The 22,824-nt window shown below is 56.0% G+C and overlaps 1 protein-coding gene across 1 annotated transcript in view; it reads right to left on the bottom strand.

Moving 5' to 3' along the window:
- The window catches only part of TMEM134 (transmembrane protein 134), a 32,628-nt gene that overhangs the window by 8,125 nt on the left and 1,679 nt on the right, over positions 1-22,824 (bottom strand). Inside the window, exons 2-7 of the mRNA XM_075258523.1 lie at positions 16,694-16,840; positions 5,517-5,569; positions 5,104-5,193; positions 4,496-4,572; positions 4,368-4,412; positions 4,226-4,279 (exon numbers count right to left, since the gene is read on the bottom strand). Coding sequence (XP_075114624.1) covers positions 4,226-4,279; positions 4,368-4,412; positions 4,496-4,572; positions 5,104-5,193; positions 5,517-5,569; positions 16,694-16,813 — 439 coding nt within the window. The 5' untranslated portion in view covers positions 16,814-16,840. The remainder of the gene's footprint in view (positions 1-4,225; positions 4,280-4,367; positions 4,413-4,495; positions 4,573-5,103; positions 5,194-5,516; positions 5,570-16,693; positions 16,841-22,824) is intronic.

Below are 22,824 nucleotides of genomic sequence, written 5' to 3'. Positions count from 1 at the left end.
GTGCATTGACTGTGTACATACATTACATTACTTATCCTGTATTATACTCCAGAGCTGCGCTCACTATTCTGCTGGTACAGTCACTGTGTACATACATTACATTACTTATCCTGTATTATACCCCAGAGCTGCGCTCACTATTCTGCTGGTACAGTCACTGTGTACATACATTACATTACTTATCCTGTATTATACTCCAGAGCTGCGCTCACTATTCTGCTGGTACAGTCACTGTGTACATACATTACATTACTTATCCTGTATTATACTCCAGAGCTGCGCTCACTATTCTGCTGGTGCAGTCACTGTGTACATACATTACATTACTTATCCTGTATTATACTCCAGAGCTGCGCTCACTATTCTGCTGGTACAGTCACTGTGTACATACATTACTTATCCTGTATTATACACCAGAGCTGCGCTCACTATTCTGCTGGTGCAGTCACTGTGTACATACATTACATTACTTATCCGGTATTATACTCCAGAGCTGCACTCACTATTCTGCTGGTGCAGTCACTGTGTACATTACATTACTTATCCTGTATTATACTCCAGAGCTGTGCTCACTATTCTGCTGGTACAGTCACTGTGTACATACATTACATTACTTATCCTGTATTATACTCCAGAGCTGCGCTCACTATTCTGCTGGTACAGTCACTGTGTACATACATTACATTACTTATCCTGTATTATACTCCAGAGCTGCGCTCACTATTCTGCTGGTGCAGTCACTGTGTACATACATTACATTACTTATCCTGTATTATACTCCAGAGCTGCGCTCACTATTCTGCTGGTACAGTCACTGTGTACATACATTACATTACTTATCCTGTATTATACTCCAGAGCTGCACTCACTATTCTGCTGGTGCAGTCACTGTGTACATTACATTACTTATCCTGTATTATACTCCAGAGCTGCGCTCACTATTCTGCTGGTACAGTCACTGAGTACATACATTACATTACTTATCCTGTATTATACTCCAGAGCTGCGCTCACTATTCTGCTGGTGCAGTCACTGTGTACATACATTACATTACTTATCCTGTATTATACTCCAGAGCTGTGCTCACTATTCTGCTGGTGCAGTCACTGTGTACATACATTACATTACTTATCCTGTATTATACTCCAGAGCTGCGCTCACTATTCTGCTGGTGCAGTCACTGTGTACATACATTACATTACTTATCCTGTATTATACTCCAGAGCTGCGCTCACTATTCTGCTGGTACAGTCACTGTGTACATACATTACATTACTTATCCTGTATTATACTCCAGAGCTGCGCTCACTATTCTGCTGGTGCAGTCACTGTGTACATACATTACATTACTTATCCTGTATTATACTCCAGAGCTGCACTCACTATTCTGCTGGTACAGTCACTGTGTACATACATTACATTACTTATCCTGTATTATACTCCAGAGCTGCGCTCACTATTCTGCTGGTGCAGTCACTGTGTACATACATTACATTACTTATCCTGTATTATACTCCAGAGCTGCGCTCACTATTCTGCTGGTACAGTCACTGTGTACATACATTACATTACTTATCCTGTATTATACCCCCGAGCTGCGCTCACTATTCTGCTGGTGCAGTCACTGTGTACATACATTACATTACTTATCCTGTACTATACTCCAGAGCTGCGCTCACTATTCTGCTGGTGCAGTCACTGTGTACATACATCACATTACTTATCCTGTATTATACTCCGGAGCTGCGCTCACTATTCTGCTGGTGCAGTCACTATGTACATAAATTACATTAATTATCCAGTATTATACTCCAGAGCTGCGCTCACTATTCTGCTGGTACAGTCACTGTGTACATACATTACATTACTTATCCTGTATTATACCCCCGAGCTGCGCTCACTATTCTGCTGGTGCAGTCACTGTGTACATACATTACATTACTTATCCTGTATTATACCCCCGAGCTGCGCTCACTATTCTGCTGGTGCAGTCACTGTGTACATACATTACATTACTTATCCTGTATTATACTCCAGAGCTGCGCTCACTATTCTGCTGGTGCATTGACTGTGTACATACATTACATTACTTATCCTGTATTATACTCCAGAGCTGCGCTCACTATTCTGCTGGTACAGTCACTGTGTACATACATTACATTACTTATCCTGTATTATACCCCAGAGCTGCGCTCACTATTCTGCTGGTACAGTCACTGTGTACATACATTACATTACTTATCCTGTATTATACTCCAGAGCTGCGCTCACTATTCTGCTGGTACAGTCACTGTGTACATACATTACATTACTTATCCTGTATTATACTCCAGAGCTGCGCTCACTATTCTGCTGGTGCAGTCACTGTGTACATACATTACATTACTTATCCTGTATTATACTCCAGAGCTGCGCTCACTATTCTGCTGGTACAGTCACTGTGTACATACATTACTTATCCTGTATTATACACCAGAGCTGCGCTCACTATTCTGCTGGTGCAGTCACTGTGTACATACATTACATTACTTATCCGGTATTATACTCCAGAGCTGCACTCACTATTCTGCTGGTGCAGTCACTGTGTACATTACATTACTTATCCTGTATTATACTCCAGAGCTGTGCTCACTATTCTGCTGGTACAGTCACTGTGTACATACATTACATTACTTATCCTGTATTATACTCCAGAGCTGCGCTCACTATTCTGCTGGTACAGTCACTGTGTACATACATTACATTACTTATCCTGTATTATACTCCAGAGCTGCGCTCACTATTCTGCTGGTGCAGTCACTGTGTACATACATTACATTACTTATCCTGTATTATACTCCAGAGCTGCGCTCACTATTCTGCTGGTACAGTCACTGTGTACATACATTACATTACTTATCCTGTATTATACTCCAGAGCTGCACTCACTATTCTGCTGGTGCAGTCACTGTGTACATTACATTACTTATCCTGTATTATACTCCAGAGCTGCGCTCACTATTCTGCTGGTACAGTCACTGAGTACATACATTACATTACTTATCCTGTATTATACTCCAGAGCTGCGCTCACTATTCTGCTGGTGCAGTCACTGTGTACATACATTACATTACTTATCCTGTATTATACTCCAGAGCTGTGCTCACTATTCTGCTGGTGCAGTCACTGTGTACATACATTACATTACTTATCCTGTATTATACTCCAGAGCTGCGCTCACTATTCTGCTGGTGCAGTCACTGTGTACATACATTACATTACTTATCCTGTATTATACTCCAGAGCTGCGCTCACTATTCTGCTGGTACAGTCACTGTGTACATACATTACATTACTTATCCTGTATTATACTCCAGAGCTGCGCTCACTATTCTGCTGGTGCAGTCACTGTGTACATACATTACATTACTTATCCTGTATTATACTCCAGAGCTGCGCTCACTATTCTGCTGGTACAGTCACTGTGTACATACATTACATTACTTATCCTGTATTATACTCCAGAGCTGCACTCACTATTCTGCTGGTGCAGTCACTGTGTACATTACATTACTTATCCTGTATTATACTCCAGAGCTGCGCTCACTATTCTGCTGGTACAGTCACTGAGTACATACATTACATTACTTATCCTGTATTATACTCCAGAGCTGCGCTCACTATTCTGCTGGTGCAGTCACTGTGTACATACATTACATTACTTATCCTGTATTATACTCCAGAGCTGTGCTCACTATTCTGCTGGTGCAGTCACTGTGTACATACATTACATTACTTATCCTGTATTATACTCCAGAGCTGCGCTCACTATTCTGCTGGTGCAGTCACTGTGTACATACATTACATTACTTATCCTGTATTATACTCCAGAGCTGCGCTCACTATTCTGCTGGTACAGTCACTGTGTACATACATTACATTACTTATCCTGTATTATACTCCAGAGCTGCGCTCACTATTCTGCTGGTGCAGTCACTGTGTACATACATTACATTACTTATCCTGTATTATACTCCAGAGCTGCGCTCTCTATTCTGCTGGTGCAGTCACTGTGTACATACATTACATTACTTATCCTGTATTATACTCCAGAGCTGCGCTCACTATTCTACTGGTACAGTCACACACAGCTCAGTTGTTGACATATAGACCAACAACCTGTAACTTTGTGAATGCAGCTCTGAAGCTCTCCAGACACACATACATACAGAGCACAAGGCCTCACCTCCTGGAATCAATAATAGTAGTCCAGGCACAAAGAAGATGGCACTCGAGACAGCTGTGGAGAAAGACAGAGATTTCCATGGGTCAGTGATGCTGGAGGAGAGTACATGCGCACAGACCGTACTGTATACCGCACTGCGTACCTGGGGACGGGCTGACCTGTAGTCCCACACCTACACACACAAACACTGAGGGATAGAAGGAGAGAGAGCGCGTTACTAGGCCGGCCGCAAACAGGAAGACACGGGACACGACAAGTCACCAGGCTCACCCAGGCCGAGAAGCAGCAGGAGGAAAGACGAGAGGACCACCTTCTTATTCTTCTGTACAAGGGGGTGTCTGGTCCAGCTGAGGAGGGAACAAGATGGTAGACGTGAGGAGGAGGAGGAGGGGAAGGAGGAGGAAGGGGGGAACGAGCGGCAACCGGGGAATTATTTATAATATGTAACAGATTTGATGAAAGAAAAATGCTCCTTTCTCCTGTTATTTCCCTCCCCATCTCCTGCACTGACTTCACACTGCAAACAGCGGTCTGGACGCCAAGAGGCGCCGAGGTGAGGTGACCTATCATCTAGGGCTGGACGGAGCCATCACACGCTATATCCACCCCCCATATCTGCCCGGTCTCTGGGTACGGGGGTAACACGAGAACTCAGAGGCGCGATTAGTGCAGGACAGGAGAAGGAAGCATTTTTCTTTCCCTAAGTACATTATACAGGTTATTATCATTAGTTTTAATTCTTTGAAGCGAATTTGCAGAATTTTATGTTCTGATCAGGACAGGCCGCCAATATCTGATCGGTGGTGCAACCCCCCGGTCAATAAGTGGGGTGTCAGGGAAGAGAAGACTCCTGGCTGGCATGTGACACTCGGACTTACCTGAAACATTCCTGGGTAGACAACTGGGTGGTGTTGCTAATGGTGCTGAAGGAACACTGGGAGCTCCGAGAGGAGAGTGTCGGGAGACCTCTATGGAGAGAAGGGTCAGGGGTCATTGTATACAACAGTCCACAACCCCCGCACAGTGACTGCGCACTGACCTAGGAGCATGCAGGAAAGCTGTAGTCATGGACATGAATTACCACAAGGGGGCGTAGAGAGCTGCACGTTAGCATCTGAATCTCCACCCCCTCATTAGCATATCTGAGCTATCAGAACGTGGAGTTCTCTCTGATCCCTTAAATGTCTATGAATTTCTTGTATACACATATATACCCGGCGCTGCACACCTCCCCCGCCCCCGCCACGTACAGCCCCAAGGTGACGGGGGCGCGCTCCGTAACCTCACATACCTCTCTACATCTTTAATTTTCACGTCTTCTGTTTCTTCGTCATTCTCCAAGTTCTAGGAAAAAAAAAAAGTTTAGAAAGTGTAAAAGAATGTGGAAAATGCGGAAACGAGGCGCGACGAGGGCAGGAGGACGAGGCGATAGGAGGGCAGGAGGACGAGGCGATAGGAGGGCAGGAGGACGAGGCGCGACGAGGGCAGGAGGACGAGGCGATAGGAGGGCAGGAGGACGAGGCGATAGGAGGGCAGGAGGACGAGGCGATAGGAGGGCAGGAGGACGAGGCGCGACGAGGGCAGGAGGACGAGGCGCAACAAAGGCAGGAGGACGAGGCGATAGGAGGGCAGGAGGACGAGGCGCGACGAGGGCAGGAGGACGAGGCGCAACAAAGGCAGGAGGACGAGGCGATAGGAGGGCAGGAGGACGAGGTGATAGGAGGGCAGGAGGACGAGCCGATAGGAGGGCAGGAGGACGAGGCGATAGGAGGGCAGGAGGACGAGGCGATAGGAGGGCAGGAGGACGAGGCGCGACGAGGGCAGGAGGACGAGGCGATAGGAGGGCAGGAGGACGAGGCGCAACAAAGGCAGGAGGACGAGGCGATAGGAGGGCAGGAGGACGAGGTGATAGGAGGGCAGGAGGACGAGCCGATAGGAGGGCAGGAGGACGAGCCGATAGGAGGGCAGGAGGACGAGCCGATAGGAGGGCAGGAGGACGAGGCGATAGGAGGGCAGGAGGACGAGGCGATAGGAGGGCAGGAGGACGAGGAGATAGGAGGGCAGGAGGACGAGGCGATAGGAGGGCAGGAGGACGAGGCGATAGGAGGGCAGGAGGACGAGGCGATAGGAGGGCAGGAGGACGAGCCGATAGGAGGGCAGGAGGACGAGCCGATAGGAGGGCAGGAGGACGAGCCGATAGGAGGGCAGGAGGACGAGGCGATAGGAGGGCAGGAGGACGAGGCGATAGGAGGGCAGGAGGACGAGGAGATAGGAGGGCAGGAGGACGAGGCGATAGGAGGGCAGGAGGACGAGGCGATAGGAGGGCAGGAGGACGAGGCGATAGGAGGGCAGGAGGACGAGGCGATAGGAGGGCAGGAGGAAGAGGCGATAGGAGGGCAGGGGGACGAGGCGATAGGAGGGCAGGAGGACGAGGCGATAGGAGGGCAGGAGGAAGAGGCGATAGGAGGGCAGGAGGACGAGGCGATAGGAGGGCAGGAGGACGAGGCGATAGGAGGGCAGGAGGACGAGGCGATAGGAGGGCAGGAGGACGAGGCGATAGGAGGGCAGGAGGACGAGGCGATAGGAGGGCAGGAGGACAAGGCGATAGGGCAGGAGGACGAGGCGCGACAAAGGCAGGAGGACAAGGCGCGACAAAGGCAGGAGGACAAGGCGCGACAAAGGCAGGAGGACGAGGCGCGACGAGGGCAGGAGGACGAGGCGATAGGAGGGCAGGAGGACGAGGCGCGACGAGGGCAGGAGGACGAGGCGATAGGAGGGCAGGAGGACGAGGCGACAGGAGGACGAGGCGACAGGAGGGCAGGAGGACGAGGCGATAGGAGGGCAGGAGGACGAGGCGATAGGAGGGCAGGAGGACGAGGTGACAGGAGGGCAGGAGGACGAGGCGATAGGAGGAGCGGAGGACGAGGCGATAGGAGGAGCGGAGGACGAGGCGATAGGAGGACGAGGCGATAGGAGGAGCAGAGGACGAGGCGATAGGAGGGCAGGAGGACGAGGCGATAGGAGGGCAGGAGGACAGGAGGACGAGGCGATAGGAGGGCAGGAGGACGAGGCGATAAGAGGGCAGGAGGACGAGGCGATAGGAGGGCAGGAGGACAGGAGGACGAGGCGATAGGAGGGCAGGAGGACGAGGCGATAGGAGGGCAGGAGGACGAGGCGATAGGAGGGCAGGACGAGGCGATAGGAGGGCAGGAGGACAAGGCGATAGGGCAGGAGGACGAGGCGCGACAAAGGCAGGAGGACAAGGCGCGACAAAGGCAGGAGGACAAGGCGCGACAAAGGCAGGAGGACGAGGCGATAGGAGGCCAGGAGGATGAGGCGCGATGAGGGCAGGAGGACGAGGCGATAGGAGGGCAGGAGGACGAGGCGATAGGAGGGTAGGAGGACGAGGAGATAGGAGGGCAGGAGGACGAGGCGATAGGAGGGCAGGAGGACGAGGCGATAGGAGGGCAGGAGGACGAGGCGATAGGAGGGCAGGAGGATGAGGCGCGATAGGAGGGCAGGAGGACGAGGCGATAGGAGGGCAAGAGGACGAGGCGATAGGGCAGGAGGACGAGGCGATAGGAGGGCAGGAGGACGAGGCGATAGGAGGGCCGGAGGACGAGGCGATAGGGCAGGAGGACGAGGCGATAGGAGGGCCGGAGGACGAGGCGCGACAAGGTCAGGAGGACGAGGCGATAGGAGGGCAGGAGGATGAGGCGCGATGAGGGCAGGAGGACGAGGCGATAGGAGGGCAGGAGGATGAGGCGCGATGAGGGCAGGAGGACGAGGCGATAGGAGGGCAGGAGGATGAGGCGCGATGAGGGCAGGAGGACGAGGCACGATGAGGGCAGGAGGACGAGGAGATAGGAGGGTAGGAGGACGAGGCGATAGGAGGGCAGGAGGACGAGGCGATAGGAGGGCAGGAGGACGAGGCGATAGGAGGGCAGGAGGATGAGGCAGGATGAGGGCAGGAGGACGAGGCGATAGGAGGGCAGGAGGATGAGGCGCGATGAGGGCAGGAGGACGAGGCGATAGGAGGGCAGGAGGATGAGGCGCGATGAGGGCAGGAGGACGAGGCACGATGAGGGCAGGAGGACGAGGAGATAGGAGGGTAGGAGGACGAGGCGATAGGAGGGCAGGAGGACGAGGCGATAGGAGGGCAGGAGGACGAGGCGATAGGAGGGCAGGAGGATGAGGCAGGATGAGGGCAGGAGGACGAGGCGATAGGAGGGTAGGAGGACGAGGCGATAGGAGGGCAGGAGGACGAGGCGATAGGAGGGCAGGAGGACGAGGCGATAGGAGGGCAGGAGGACGAGGCGATAGGAGGGCAGGAGGACGAAGCGATAGGAGGGCAGGAGGACGAGGCGATAGGAGGGCAGGAGGACGAGGCGATAGGAGGGCAGGAGGACGAGGCGCGACGAGGGCAGGAGGACGAGGCGATAGGAGGGCAGGAGGACGAGGCGATAGGAGGGCAGGAGGACGAGGCGCGACAAAGGCAGGAGGACAAGGCGCGACAAAGGCAGGAGGACGAGGCGATAGGAGGGCAGGAGGACGAGGCGCGACAAAGGCAGGAGGACAAAGCGCGACAAAGGCAGGAGGACGAGGCGATAGGAGGGCAGGAGGACGAGGCGCGACGAGGGCAGGAGGACGAGGCGCGACGATGGCAGGAGGACGAGGCGATAGGAGGGCAGGAGGACGAGGCAATAGGAGGGCAGGAGGACGAGGCGATAGGAGGGCAGGAGGACGAGGCGCGACAAAGGCAGGAGGACAAGGCGCGACAAAGGCAGGAGGACAAGGCGCGACAATGGCAGGAGGACGAGGCGATAGGAGGGCAGGAGGACGAGGCAATAGGAGGGCAGGAGGACGAGGCGATAGGAGGGCAGGAGGACGAGGCGATAGGAGGGCAGGAGGACGAGGCGCGACAAAGGCAGGAGGACAAGGCGCGACAAAGGCAGGAGGACGAGGCGCGACGAGGGCAGGAGGACGAGGCGCGACGAGGGCAGGAGGACGAGGCGCGACGAGGGCAGGAGGACGAGGCGCGACGAGGGCAGGAGGACGAGGCGATAGGAGGGCAGGAGGACGAGGCGATAGGAGGGCAGGAGGACGAGGCGATAGGAGGGCAGGAGGACGAGGCGCGACAAAGGCAGGAGGACAAGGCGCGACAAAGGCAGGAGGACGAGGCGATAGGAGGGCAGGAGGACGAGGCGCGACAAAGGCAGGAGGACAAAGCGCGACAAAGGCAGGAGGACGAGGCGATAGGAGGGCAGGAGGACGAGGCGCGACGAGGGCAGGAGGACGAGGCGCGACGATGGCAGGAGGACGAGGCGATAGGAGGGCAGGAGGACGAGGCAATAGGAGGGCAGGAGGACGAGGCGATAGGAGGGCAGGAGGACGAGGCGCGACAAAGGCAGGAGGACAAGGCGCGACAAAGGCAGGAGGACAAGGCGCGACAATGGCAGGAGGACGAGGCGATAGGAGGGCAGGAGGACGAGGCAATAGGAGGGCAGGAGGACGAGGCGATAGGAGGGCAGGAGGACGAGGCGCGACAAAGGCAGGAGGACAAGGCGCGACAAAGGCAGGAGGACGAGGCGCGACGAGGGCAGGAGGACGAGGCGCGACGAGGGCAGGAGGACGAGGCGCGACGAGGGCAGGAGGACGAGGCGCGACGAGGGCAGGAGGACGAGGCGATAGGAGGGCAGGAGGACGAGGCGCCACGAGGGCAGGAGGACGAGGCGATAGGAGGGCAGGAGGACGAGGCGATAGGAGGGCAGGAGGACGAGGCGATAGGAGGGCAGGAGGACGAGGCGATAGGAGGGAAGGAGGACGAGGCGATAGGAGGGAAGGAGGACGAGGCGATAGGAGGGCAGGAGGACGAGGCGATAGGAGGGCAGGAGGACGAAGCGATAGGAGGGCAGGAGGACGAGGCGATAGGAGGGCAGGAGGACGAGGCGATAGGAGGGCAGGAGGACGAGGCGCGACGAGGGCAGGAGGACGAGGCGATAGGAGGGCAGGAGGACGAGGCGATAGGAGGGCAGGAGGACGAGGCGCGACAAAGGCAGGAGGACAAGGCGCGACAAAGGCAGGAGGACGAGGCGATAGGAGGGCAGGAGGACGAGGCGCGACAAAGGCAGGAGGACAAAGCGCGACAAAGGCAGGAGGACGAGGCGATAGGAGGGCAGGAGGACGAGGCGCGACGAGGGCAGGAGGACGAGGCGCGACGATGGCAGGAGGACGAGGCGATAGGAGGGCAGGAGGACGAGGCAATAGGAGGGCAGGAGGACGAGGCGATAGGAGGGCAGGAGGACGAGGCGCGACAAAGGCAGGAGGACAAGGCGCGACAAAGGCAGGAGGACAAGGCGCGACAATGGCAGGAGGACGAGGCGATAGGAGGGCAGGAGGACGAGGCAATAGGAGGGCAGGAGGACGAGGCGATAGGAGGGCAGGAGGACGAGGCGCGACAAAGGCAGGAGGACAAGGCGCGACAAAGGCAGGAGGACGAGGCGCGACGAGGGCAGGAGGACGAGGCGCGACGAGGGCAGGAGGACGAGGCGCGACGAGGGCAGGAGGACGAGGCGCGACGAGGGCAGGAGGACGAGGCGATAGGAGGGCAGGAGGACGAGGCGATAGGAGGGCAGGAGGACGAGGCGATAGGAGGGCAGGAGGACGAGGCGCGACAAAGGCAGGAGGACAAGGCGCGACAAAGGCAGGAGGACGAGGCGATAGGAGGGCAGGAGGACGAGGCGCGACAAAGGCAGGAGGACAAAGCGCGACAAAGGCAGGAGGACGAGGCGATAGGAGGGCAGGAGGACGAGGCGCGACGAGGGCAGGAGGACGAGGCGCGACGATGGCAGGAGGACGAGGCGATAGGAGGGCAGGAGGACGAGGCAATAGGAGGGCAGGAGGACGAGGCGATAGGAGGGCAGGAGGACGAGGCGCGACAAAGGCAGGAGGACAAGGCGCGACAAAGGCAGGAGGACAAGGCGCGACAATGGCAGGAGGACGAGGCGATAGGAGGGCAGGAGGACGAGGCAATAGGAGGGCAGGAGGACGAGGCGATAGGAGGGCAGGAGGACGAGGCGCGACAAAGGCAGGAGGACAAGGCGCGACAAAGGCAGGAGGACGAGGCGCGACGAGGGCAGGAGGACGAGGCGCGACGAGGGCAGGAGGACGAGGCGCGACGAGGGCAGGAGGACGAGGCGCGACGAGGGCAGGAGGACGAGGCGATAGGAGGGCAGGAGGACGAGGCGCCACGAGGGCAGGAGGACGAGGCGATAGGAGGGCAGGAGGACGAGGCGATAGGAGGGCAGGAGGACGAGGCGATAGGAGGGCAGGAGGACGAGGCGATAGGAGGGAAGGAGGACGAGGCGATAGGAGGGAAGGAGGACGAGGCGATAGGAGGGCAGGAGGACGAGGCGATAGGAGGGCAGGAGGACGAAGCGATAGGAGGGCAGGAGGACGAGGCGATAGGAGGGCAGGAGGACGAGGCGATAGGAGGGCAGGAGGACGAGGCGCGACGAGGGCAGGAGGAAGAGGCGATAGGAGGGCAGGAGGACGAGGCGCGACGAGGGCAGGAGGACGAGGCGATAGGAGGGCAGGAGGACGAGGCGATAGGAGGGCAGGAGGATGAGGCGCGACGAGGGCAGGAGGACGAGGCGCGACGAGGGCAGGAGGACGAGGCGCGACGAGGGCAGGAGGACGAGGCGCGACGAGGGCAGGAGGACGAGGCGCGACGAGGGCAGGAGGACGAGGCGCGACGAGGGCAGGAGGACGAGGCGCGACGAGGGCAGGAGGACGAGGCGCGACGAGGGCAGGAGGACAAGGCGCGACGAGGGCAGGAGGACGAGGCGCGACGAGGGCAGGAGGACGAGGCGATAGGAGGGCAGGAGGACGAGGCGATAGGAGGGCAGGAGGACGAGGCGATAGGAGGGCAGGAGGACGAGGCGCGACAAAGGCAGGAGGACAAGGCGCGACAAAGGCAGGAGGACGAGGCGATAGGAGGGCAGGAGGACGAGGCGCGACAAAGGCAGGAGGACAAAGCGCGACAAAGGCAGGAGGACGAGGCGATAGGAGGGCAGGAGGACGAGGCGCGACGAGGGCAGGAGGACGAGGCGCGACGATGGCAGGAGGACGAGGCGATAGGAGGGCAGGAGGACGAGGCAATAGGAGGGCAGGAGGACGAGGCGATAGGAGGGCAGGAGGACGAGGCGCGACAAAGGCAGGAGGACAAGGCGCGACAAAGGCAGGAGGACAAGGCGCGACAATGGCAGGAGGACGAGGCGATAGGAGGGCAGGAGGACGAGGCAATAGGAGGGCAGGAGGACGAGGCGATAGGAGGGCAGGAGGACGAGGCGCGACAAAGGCAGGAGGACAAGGCGCGACAAAGGCAGGAGGACGAGGCGCGACGAGGGCAGGAGGACGAGGCGCGACGAGGGCAGGAGGACGAGGCGCGACGAGGGCAGGAGGACGAGGCGCGACGAGGGCAGGAGGACGAGGCGATAGGAGGGCAGGAGGACGAGGCGCCACGAGGGCAGGAGGACGAGGCGATAGGAGGGCAGGAGGACGAGGCGATAGGAGGGCAGGAGGACGAGGCGATAGGAGGGCAGGAGGACGAGGCGATAGGAGGGCAGGAGGACGAGGCGCGACGAGGGCAGGAGGACGAGGCGCGACGAGGGCAGGAGGACGAGGCGCGACGAGGGCAGGAGGACGAGGCGCGACGAGGGCAGGGGGACGAGGCGATAGGAGGGCAGGAGGACGAGGCGATAGGAGGGCAGGAGGACGAGGCGATAGGAGGGCAGGAGGAAGAGGCGATAGGAGGGCAGGAGGACGAGGCGCGACGAGGGCAGGAGGACGAGGCGATAGGAGGGCAGGAGGACGAGGCGATAGGAGGGCAGGAGGATGAGGCGCGACGAGGGCAGGAGGACGAGGCGCGACGAGGGCAGGAGGACGAGGCGCGACGAGGGCAGGAGGACGAGGCGCGACGAGGGCAGGAGGACGAGGCGCGACGAGGGCAGGAGGACGAGGCGCGACGAGGGCAGGAGGACGAGGCGCGACGAGGGCAGGAGGACGAGGCGCGACGAGGGCAGGAGGACAAGGCGCGACGAGGGCAGGAGGACGAGGCGCGACGAGGGCAGGAGGACGAGGCGATAGGAGGGCAGGAGGACGAGGCGATAGGAGGGCAGGAGGACGAGGCGATAGGAGGGCAGGAGGACGAGGCGCGACAAAGGCAGGAGGACAAGGCGCGACAAAGGCAGGAGGACGAGGCGATAGGAGGGCAGGAGGACGAGGCGCGACAAAGGCAGGAGGACAAAGCGCGACAAAGGCAGGAGGACGAGGCGATAGGAGGGCAGGAGGACGAGGCGCGACGAGGGCAGGAGGACGAGGCGCGACGATGGCAGGAGGACGAGGCGATAGGAGGGCAGGAGGACGAGGCAATAGGAGGGCAGGAGGACGAGGCGATAGGAGGGCAGGAGGACGAGGCGCGACAAAGGCAGGAGGACAAGGCGCGACAAAGGCAGGAGGACAAGGCGCGACAATGGCAGGAGGACGAGGCGATAGGAGGGCAGGAGGACGAGGCAATAGGAGGGCAGGAGGACGAGGCGATAGGAGGGCAGGAGGACGAGGCGCGACAAAGGCAGGAGGACAAGGCGCGACAAAGGCAGGAGGACGAGGCGCGACGAGGGCAGGAGGACGAGGCGCGACGAGGGCAGGAGGACGAGGCGCGACGAGGGCAGGAGGACGAGGCGCGACGAGGGCAGGAGGACGAGGCGATAGGAGGGCAGGAGGACGAGGCGCCACGAGGGCAGGAGGACGAGGCGATAGGAGGGCAGGAGGACGAGGCGATAGGAGGGCAGGAGGACGAGGCGATAGGAGGGCAGGAGGACGAGGCGATAGGAGGGAAGGAGGACGAGGCGATAGGAGGGAAGGAGGACGAGGCGATAGGAGGGCAGGAGGACGAGGCGATAGGAGGGCAGGAGGACGAAGCGATAGGAGGGCAGGAGGACGAGGCGATAGGAGGGCAGGAGGACGAGGCGATAGGAGGGCAGGAGGACGAGGCGCGACAAAGGCAGGAGGACAAGGCGCGACAAAGGCAGGAGGACGAGGTGATAGGAGGGCAGGAAAACGAGGCGCGACGAGGGCAGGAGGACGAGGCGCGACGATGGCAGGAGGACGAGGCGATAGGAGGGCAGGAGGACGAGGCAATAGGAAGGCAGGAGGACGAGGCGATAGGAGGGCAGGAGGACGAGGCGCGACGAGGGCAGGAGGACGAGGCGCGACGAGGGCAGGAGGACGAGGCGCGACGAGGGCAGGAGGACGAGGCGCGACGATGGCAGGAGGACGAGGCGATAGGAGGGCAGGAGGACGAGGCAATAGGAGGGCAGGAGGACGAGGCGATAGGAGGGCAGGAGGACGAGGCGCGACAAAGGCAGGAGGACAAGGCGCGACAAAGGCAGGAGGACGAGGCGCGACGAGGGCAGGAGGACGAGGCGCGACGAGGGCAGGAGGACGAGGCGCGACGAGGGCAGGAGGACGAGGCGCGACGAGGGCAGGAGGACGAGGCGCGACGAGGGCAGGAGGACGAGGCGCGACGAGGGCAGGAGGACGAGGCGCCACGAGGGCAGGAGGACGAGGCGCCACGAGGGCAGGAGGACGAAGCGATAGGAGGGCAGGAGGATGATGCGCGACGAGGGCAGGAGGACGAGGCGCGACGAGGGCAGGAGGACGAGGCGCGACGAGGGCAGGAGGACGAGGTGCGACGAGGGCAGGAGGACGAGGCGCGACGAGGGCAGGAGGACGAGGCGCGACGAGGGCAGGAGGATGAGGCGATAGGAGGGCAGGAGGACGAGGCGATGGGAGGGCAGGAGGACGAGGCGATAGGAGGGCAGGAGGACGAGGTGATAGGAGGAGCGGAGGACGAGGCGATAGGAGGGCAGGAGGAGGAGGCGATAGGAGGACGAGGCGATAGGAGGAGCAGAGGACGAGGCGATAGGAGGGCAGGAGGACGAGGCGATAGGAGGGCAGGAGGACGAGGCGATAGGAGGGCAAGAGGACGAGGCGATAGGGCAGGAGGACGAGGCGATAGGAGGGCCGGAGGACGAGGCGCGACAAGGTCAGGAGGACGAGGCGATAGGAGGGCAGGAGGATGAGGCGCGATGAGGGCAGGAGGACGAGGCGATAGGAGGGCAGGAGGATGAGGCGCGATGAGGGCAGGAGGATGAGGCACGATGAGGGCAGGAGGACGAGGAGATAGGAGGGTAGGAGGACGAGGCGATAGGAGGGCAGGAGGACGAGGCGATAGGAGGGCAGGAGGACGAGGCGATAGGAGGGCAGGAGGACGAGGCGATAGGAGGGCAGGAGGATGAGGCACGATGAGGGCAGGAGGACGAGGCGATAGGAGGGTAGGAGGACGAGGAGATAGGAGGGTAGGAGGATGAGGCGATAGGAGGGTAGGAGGACGAGGCGATAGGAGGGTAGGAGGACGAGGCGATAGGAGGGCAGGAGGACGAGGCGATAGGAGGGCAGGAGGACGAGGCGATAGGAGGGCAGGAGGACGAGGCGATAGGAGGGCAGGAGGAAGAGGCGATAGGAGGGCAGGAGGACGAGGCGATAGGAGGGCAGGAGGAAGAGGTGATAGGAGGGCAGGAGGACAAGGCGCGACGAGGGCAGGAGGACGAGGAGATAGGAGGGCAGGAGGAAGAGGCGATAGGAGGGCAGGAGGACGAGGCGATAGGAGGGCAGGAGGACGAGGCGATAGGAGGGCAGGAGGACGAGGCGATAGGAGGGCAGGAGGACGAGGCGATAGGAGGGCAGGAGGAAGAGGTGATAGGAGGGCAGGAGGACAAGGCGCGACGAGGGCAGGAGGACGAGGAGATAGGAGGGCAGGAGGAAGAGGCGGTAGGAGGGCAGGAGGAAGAGGCGATAGGAGGGCAGGAGGAAGAGGCGATAGGAGGGCAGGAGGACGAGGCGATAGGAGGGCAGGAGGACAAGGCGCGACGAGGGCAGGAGGACGAGGCGATAGGAGGGCAGGGGGACGAGGCGATAGGAGGGCAGGAGGACGAGGCGCGACGAGGGCAGGGGGACTGTAAAACCGGATCAGCCGCATGTCTCATACACAAAACAGTCACATATGAAAGGGAAAGTCACTGGAGAGCGACTGAGAAATAATACACAGCAGTAGAGCGCCCCCTAGGTGTCCAGAAACATATTCTGAAAGACAACCGTGACTCCCAAGGAGCGGCTCTCGCCCTGGTGCCCACCCAGACACACAGGGAAGGGCCCACCACGAAGTGTAGTCGCAGCAGGGTGTGCAGGTCTTAGACCGGTCACTGGGAGTAGTCACCTGTGGTGATCTGACAACTGGCAGAAAACCAGCCCCACCTGAGGTCTAACCACATCCACGATTATCCCGGCCCTCCAGCAATTTCCCCGTGTGACCCCTGCACCCGACCCCCGGGCAGTCTACAAACCTACCTTGTACTTGTGCCGATTCTGCTGCGTCTCATTGTCCCCGCCAAAATGTAAAGCCCCAAATCTGGGTCCTGTATCTTCAATAGACATCTCAAATGCATCGTCGATACTGAAGTTACCCATCAAACCTTTGGAATGGTGCGGTACGACCTGCAAGATATGGCTTTAGATTAATCGCATGCACCGACTCTTGTAGGTTACGGTATTACAACGACAGAGGTCAGATGAATAATCCCCCACATACGCGCGGTCCTTCTGTCTGGTGTCGGGTCTATGGACACATGTCCTTCTGTCTACGGTGTAATCTCTGGACATTCACCCTTCTGTCCTGTATGACCGGCCTTTGTGCTTCTGCCATGTTTGTATCTTGGTCACCACTTGGACACGGGTGTCCTTCTGTTGGAGAGTGGAGTTGGTCTTTCTGCCAAGTCTCTACTACTGTGTGTACAAGGCTTAAAGAGTAAAAACCAGGGGAACACATACACAACACCCTCAGGAGTGGCCAAAATCAAACCAGTTAGGTGACACATCGAGTCCACGCCTACAGTAGAGAGAGCCAGAGGGCGACAATCGGCTTCGAGCAGACAAGCCCACTCCCCATTAGGAGACACCATGATACCGGAGGCTGTGAGAACATCCCACCATAAGGATGGGCTCATAGATGTTACGTCCTAAAGATTACTGTCCATATACCCAATGAGGACATGTGTATATAGAGTGGTGGGAGGAAAGGTCATCAACTTGACGAGTTAGCGCTGTAAGAGCGCCAAGTAGCCCCGAGCCCTCCATCTATATGGCCGGCTACAACGACCTTCAGCAATACGAGCTGTCCCCCAAACGCTTGACCTTCATGGTAATACGAGCACTGCCCTCTACAGTCGTTCTCCTCGGGCCTCTCTCACTCATTGGCTTCGAGTCCAGATAGCGTCTTGTCTCTACTACGTCTTCCTGTTTTCATGCATCGGTGCCACGTGACTTAATTTAGTGGGGCGATGTTCCCAGTCAATGGCTGCCAACGTGGCACTACATCCTATGGCCTGGCGGAGTCACAGCCATCGGACCAGTTGATTGGATAATGGTGGCAGTCAGAAAAGAGCTTAGACCTGCCATGGGATAAGCCAGTCTAATGCTGTCCAAGGGCGAGAGGTTTTTTTTTTCCGGATGCACTGATAACCAAGGGGCGGCGCAAAAACTAATACTCACCAATCCCCAGTCCATCTGGTCCCAAACCAGAACCGCTGAGGCCCACATGACCACTATCGGTCAGACCCAGCACAAGACGTGACAGAGGACGGGGGTGTAACTTATTTTACACCTCTATGGTCAGTTTACCCCGGTCTTAGGATTTAACCCATCAATAGATGTCCAAAGGCGGACAAACACCAGGACAGTAAACCGGTAACCCGCAGATAGTTGTGCCCATGTTGGTGGGAGTTTATCCAACCCATGTAATGTAATAGTCCCCAATGTTGGTGATCATTTCTGACCCCAGATCTGCGACTATTGGTGCAAGGCGTCACTTTTCTGAAACTTCGTCGTGTGAAGGATGGGGCTTAGTCTAGGCCCGGAAAATTTACTCCAGAGAGTGGTGTAGATCATCGCTCACCTCCACTCATGGAGGACAAGAGGACGAAGGCACGTATTCACCCCGAGAATCAATCCAGATATGTGACACACCAGCCTCGATACATCGCCCCCCACTGGATAATCATCCACAGTACAGGGAGGAATAGTGATCCTCGTTATAAGGACAACCCCACAAGAGGAGAGAAGGATGGCACTGCCGGGCTTCAACATGTCTGATCATTGTAAAATTGTAGTTGGGAGGGGAAGAGAGGAGTCTGCAGCAGCTTACAGGAGGACACATGCATGCTCGGCTGAGCTTAGAAACAAGTGGACCACTGTCTATCATATACGGCCAGGCTTAGTCGTGAAGTGCAAACACCCATCGCGGACATCTGGCCGCTTATCTCAAGGGTACAATTGGCTTCTGGCATGAAATGACAAGTTCCATCTTCCTTCCCTCCCACCCTTCCTCAGGAGCAGCGCCCAGGCTCCCCACCCCACTTCTTACATTACCGTCCTGTTAATCTCATCAGATTATTTAACCCTTCTCTCTCCTATCTTTCACTCCTCATTTAACACCTTCCTAACATTTGTCATACACGTAAGTCATTAGCAGGAAGGAAATCCCACAAGTTGAGCTTCAATTTTGTCACAGGCTGTATCTGACCCGCAGTGCCTTGCAAAAGTCTTCGCACCCCTTGAACTTTGTCACCTTAATGCTGTCACAGAATGCCGTCTTACATTGCTCCCAGGGTTGTCTGACAAGCTTCCTCTTCATGTCTGGTGACTGGGCTGGCCAGTCCTGGAGAACCTTCATGTAGAGATGGCTGTGTGAGATGGAGAACCATCCTGATGATTGGGAATGTAAGAAGAAGCTGACACTTGTAGATATTTGAGGCTATTGATGTTGCCTTCCACCTTGCCAATGTTTCGCACACCCCCATACTGAATGTAACCCCAGACCATGATCTTTCCACCACCAAACGTATCTTGGATCCATACGGGCTCCGGTAGGTCTCCTGTAGTATTTGCGGTGGCTGTGGTGTAATCCACCTTCTGCCACTTGTCCATCCGTTTAGCAGGTCGTGGGCCTTGCCTTTGGTTTAGTGATGGCTTCTGGCCACTGATTCCACCATGGAGGCCTTTTCGCAGCAGAATCCTACAAACTGTTCTAGATGACTCCGGGCCTTGAGGTGACCGGGCCTGTTGGAGCTCTGCTGCAGTGGAAGAGGGGCTGGCTTTTGAGCCGTGGTCTTGCGGGGTCTGCCGGACCTGGGCTTGTCAAAAACATCTCCAGACTGGTCAAATCTTTTTTGTAATTCTTTGTACTTGACGCTGAGACACAGTAAAGGTGCGGCCGCCTCTGCAGTGGATCTGGTCTTCAGCTTCTTGATAATCAAGGCTTTGGTCGCAGAGTTGATTTTTGGCATGTTGTCAGAGGTGAAGGTCTGGGGGGGGGCCGGAGTTCTTCTTTATACACCCACTAATTAGTGAGCACCGGCGAGGCCGTACACCAGGATTGGGGGCGTTATAGGACAAGGACACTAAACTTTAGTCCGACCTTTCTGTGTTCATTAACCACTTCAGTACCGGGCCAATTTGTGCTCCAGGACCAGACACATTTTGGGTTTATTTTGTATGTGCGGTTTTGAGGGCTGTAACAATTTTTCTCGTATGTCTCAGTCAACTAATTTTTGCGTCTTTTTTCGGGGACACATAGGGCTTTATTTTTATGTTATCTTTATTTTCGAATGTGTTTTAATTTTTTTTTATATCTGGGAAAATATAAACAAAATAGGAGGGAAATTGTGTCTGGTTTTCAAATTTTTTTTTTTTTTTAAATTTAATAACACGAAGTGTCACTGAAAAACTTTATAATATAGTTTTTCCTCTCCGTTACGGTGATTTTTATTTTGTATGGTGTCGTCGGGGGCGGCGCTATAACCTTTAATAACGGCGTTTTATTAGCGTATTATTTATTTATTATTATTTTTTTAAAAAAAAAACTTTTTTATTATATTTTTATTTTATTTTTTTTCCAGATTGTGTCCCCATAAGGTGATAGACCTTTGGGGACATCTGATCACTTTTTTTTTTTGTACTTGAGGCTGATTTCTCCTATAACTGGGGCTGGTACATTTAACCTCAGATACAGGAGAAATCCAACCTCCTGCACACTGTATATACAGTATACAGAGCTGATCTGGGTCCTGTACACAGTATACAGAGCTGATCTGGGTCCTGTACACAGTATACAGAGCTGATCTGGGTCCTGTACACAGTATACAGAGCTGATCTGGGTCCTGTACACAGTATACAGAGCTGATCTGGGTCCTGTACACAGTATACAGAGCTGATCTGGGTCCTGTACACAGTATACAGAGCTGATCTGGGACCTGTACACAGTATACAGAGCTGATCTGGGTCCTGTACACAGTATACAGAGCTGATCTGGGTCCTGTACACAGTATACAGAGCTGATCTGGGTCCTGTACACAGTATACAGAGCTGATCTGGGTCCTGTACACAGTATACAGAGCTGATCTGGGTCCTGTACACAGTATACAGAGCTGATCTGGGTCCTGTACACAGTATACAGAGCTGATCTGGGTCCTGTACACAGTATACAGAGCTGATCTGGGTCCTGTACACAGTATACAGAGCTGATCTGGGTCCTGTACACAGTATACAGAGCTGATCTGGGTCCTGTACACAGTATACAGAGCTGATCTGGGTCCTGTACACAGTATACAGAGCTGATCTGGGTCCTGTACACAGTATACAGAGCTGATCTGGGTCCTGTACACAGTATACAGAGCTGATCTGGGTCCTGTACACAGTATACAGAGCTGATCTGGGTCCTGTACACAGTATACAGAGCTGATCTGGGTCCTGTACACAGTATACAGAGCTGATCTGGGTCCTGTACACAGTATACAGAGCTGATCTGGGTCCTGTACACAGTATACAGAGCTGATCTGGGTCCTGTACACAGTATACAGAGCTGATCTGGGTCCTGTACACAGTATACAGAGCTGATCTGGGTCCTGTACACAGTATACAGAGCTGATCTGGGTCCTGTACACAGTATACAGAGCTGATCTGGGTCCTGTACACAGTATACAGAGCTGATCTGGGTCCTGTACACAGTATACAGAGCTGATCTGGGTCCTGTACACAGTATACAGAGCTGATCTGGGTCCTGTACACAGTATACAGAGCTGATCTGGGTCCTGTACACAGTATACAGAGCTGATCTGGGTCCTGTACACAGTATACAGAGCTGATCTGGGTCCTGTACACAGAGCTGATCTGGGTCCTGTACACAGTATACAGAGCTGATCTGGGTCCTGTACACAGTATACAGAGCTGATCTGGGTCCTGTACACAGTATACAGAGCTGATCTGGGTCCTGTACACAGTATACAGAGCTGATCTGGGTCCTGTACACAGTATACAGAGCTGATCTGGGTCCTGTACACAGTATACAGAGCTGATCTGGGTCCTGTACACAGTATACAGAGCTGATCTGGGTCCTGTATACAGTGCTGATCTGGGTCCTGTACACAGTATACAGAGCTGATCTGGGTCCTGTACACAGTATACAGAGCTGATCTGGGTCCTGTACACAGTATACAGAGCTGATCTGGGTCCTGTACACAGTATACAGAGCTGATCTGGGTCCTGTACACAGTATACAGAGCTGATCTGGGTCCTGTACACAGTATACAGAGCTGATCTGGGTCCTGTACACAGTATACAGAGCTGATCTGGGTCCTGTACACAGTATACAGAGCTGATCTGGGTCCTGTACACAGTATACAGAGCTGATCTGGGTCCTGTACACAGTATACAGAGCTGATCTGGGTCCTGTACACAGTATACAGAGCTGATCTGGGTCCTGTACACAGAGCTGATCTGGGTCCTGTACACAGTATACAGAGCTGATCTGGGTCCTGTACACAGTATACAGAGCTGATCTGGGTCCTGTACACAGTATACAGAGCTGATCTGGGTCCTGTACACAGTATACAGAGCTGATCTGGGTCCTGTACACAGTATACAGAGCTGATCTGGGTCCTGTACACAGTATACAGAGCTGATCTGGGTCCTGTACACAGTATACAGAGCTGATCTGGGTCCTGTACACAGTATACAGAGCTGATTTGGGTCCTGTACACAGTATACAGAGCTGATTTGGGTCCTGTACACAGTATACAGAGCTGATCTGGGTCCTGTACACAGTATACAGAGCTGATCTGGGTCCTGTACACAGTATACAGAGCTGATTTGGGTCCTGTACACAGTATACAGAGCTGATCTGGGTCCTGTACACAGTATACAGAGCTGATCTGGGTCCTGTACACAGTATACAGAGCTGATCTGGGTCCTGTACACAGGATACAGAGCTGATCTGGGTCCTGTACACAGTATACAGAGCTGATCTGGGTCCTGTACACAGTATACAGAGCTGATCTGGGTCCTGTACACAGTATACAGAGCTGATCTGGGTCCTGTACACAGTATACAGAGCTGACCTGAGTCCTGTAGGACCCAGCAGCTCTGGT

This window comes from Leptodactylus fuscus, chromosome 10 (genome assembly GCF_031893055.1).
Source record: "Leptodactylus fuscus isolate aLepFus1 chromosome 10, aLepFus1.hap2, whole genome shotgun sequence".
NCBI lineage: Eukaryota > Metazoa > Chordata > Amphibia > Anura > Leptodactylidae > Leptodactylus > Leptodactylus fuscus.
This window is presented reverse-complemented; position numbering and strand designations above follow the sequence as displayed.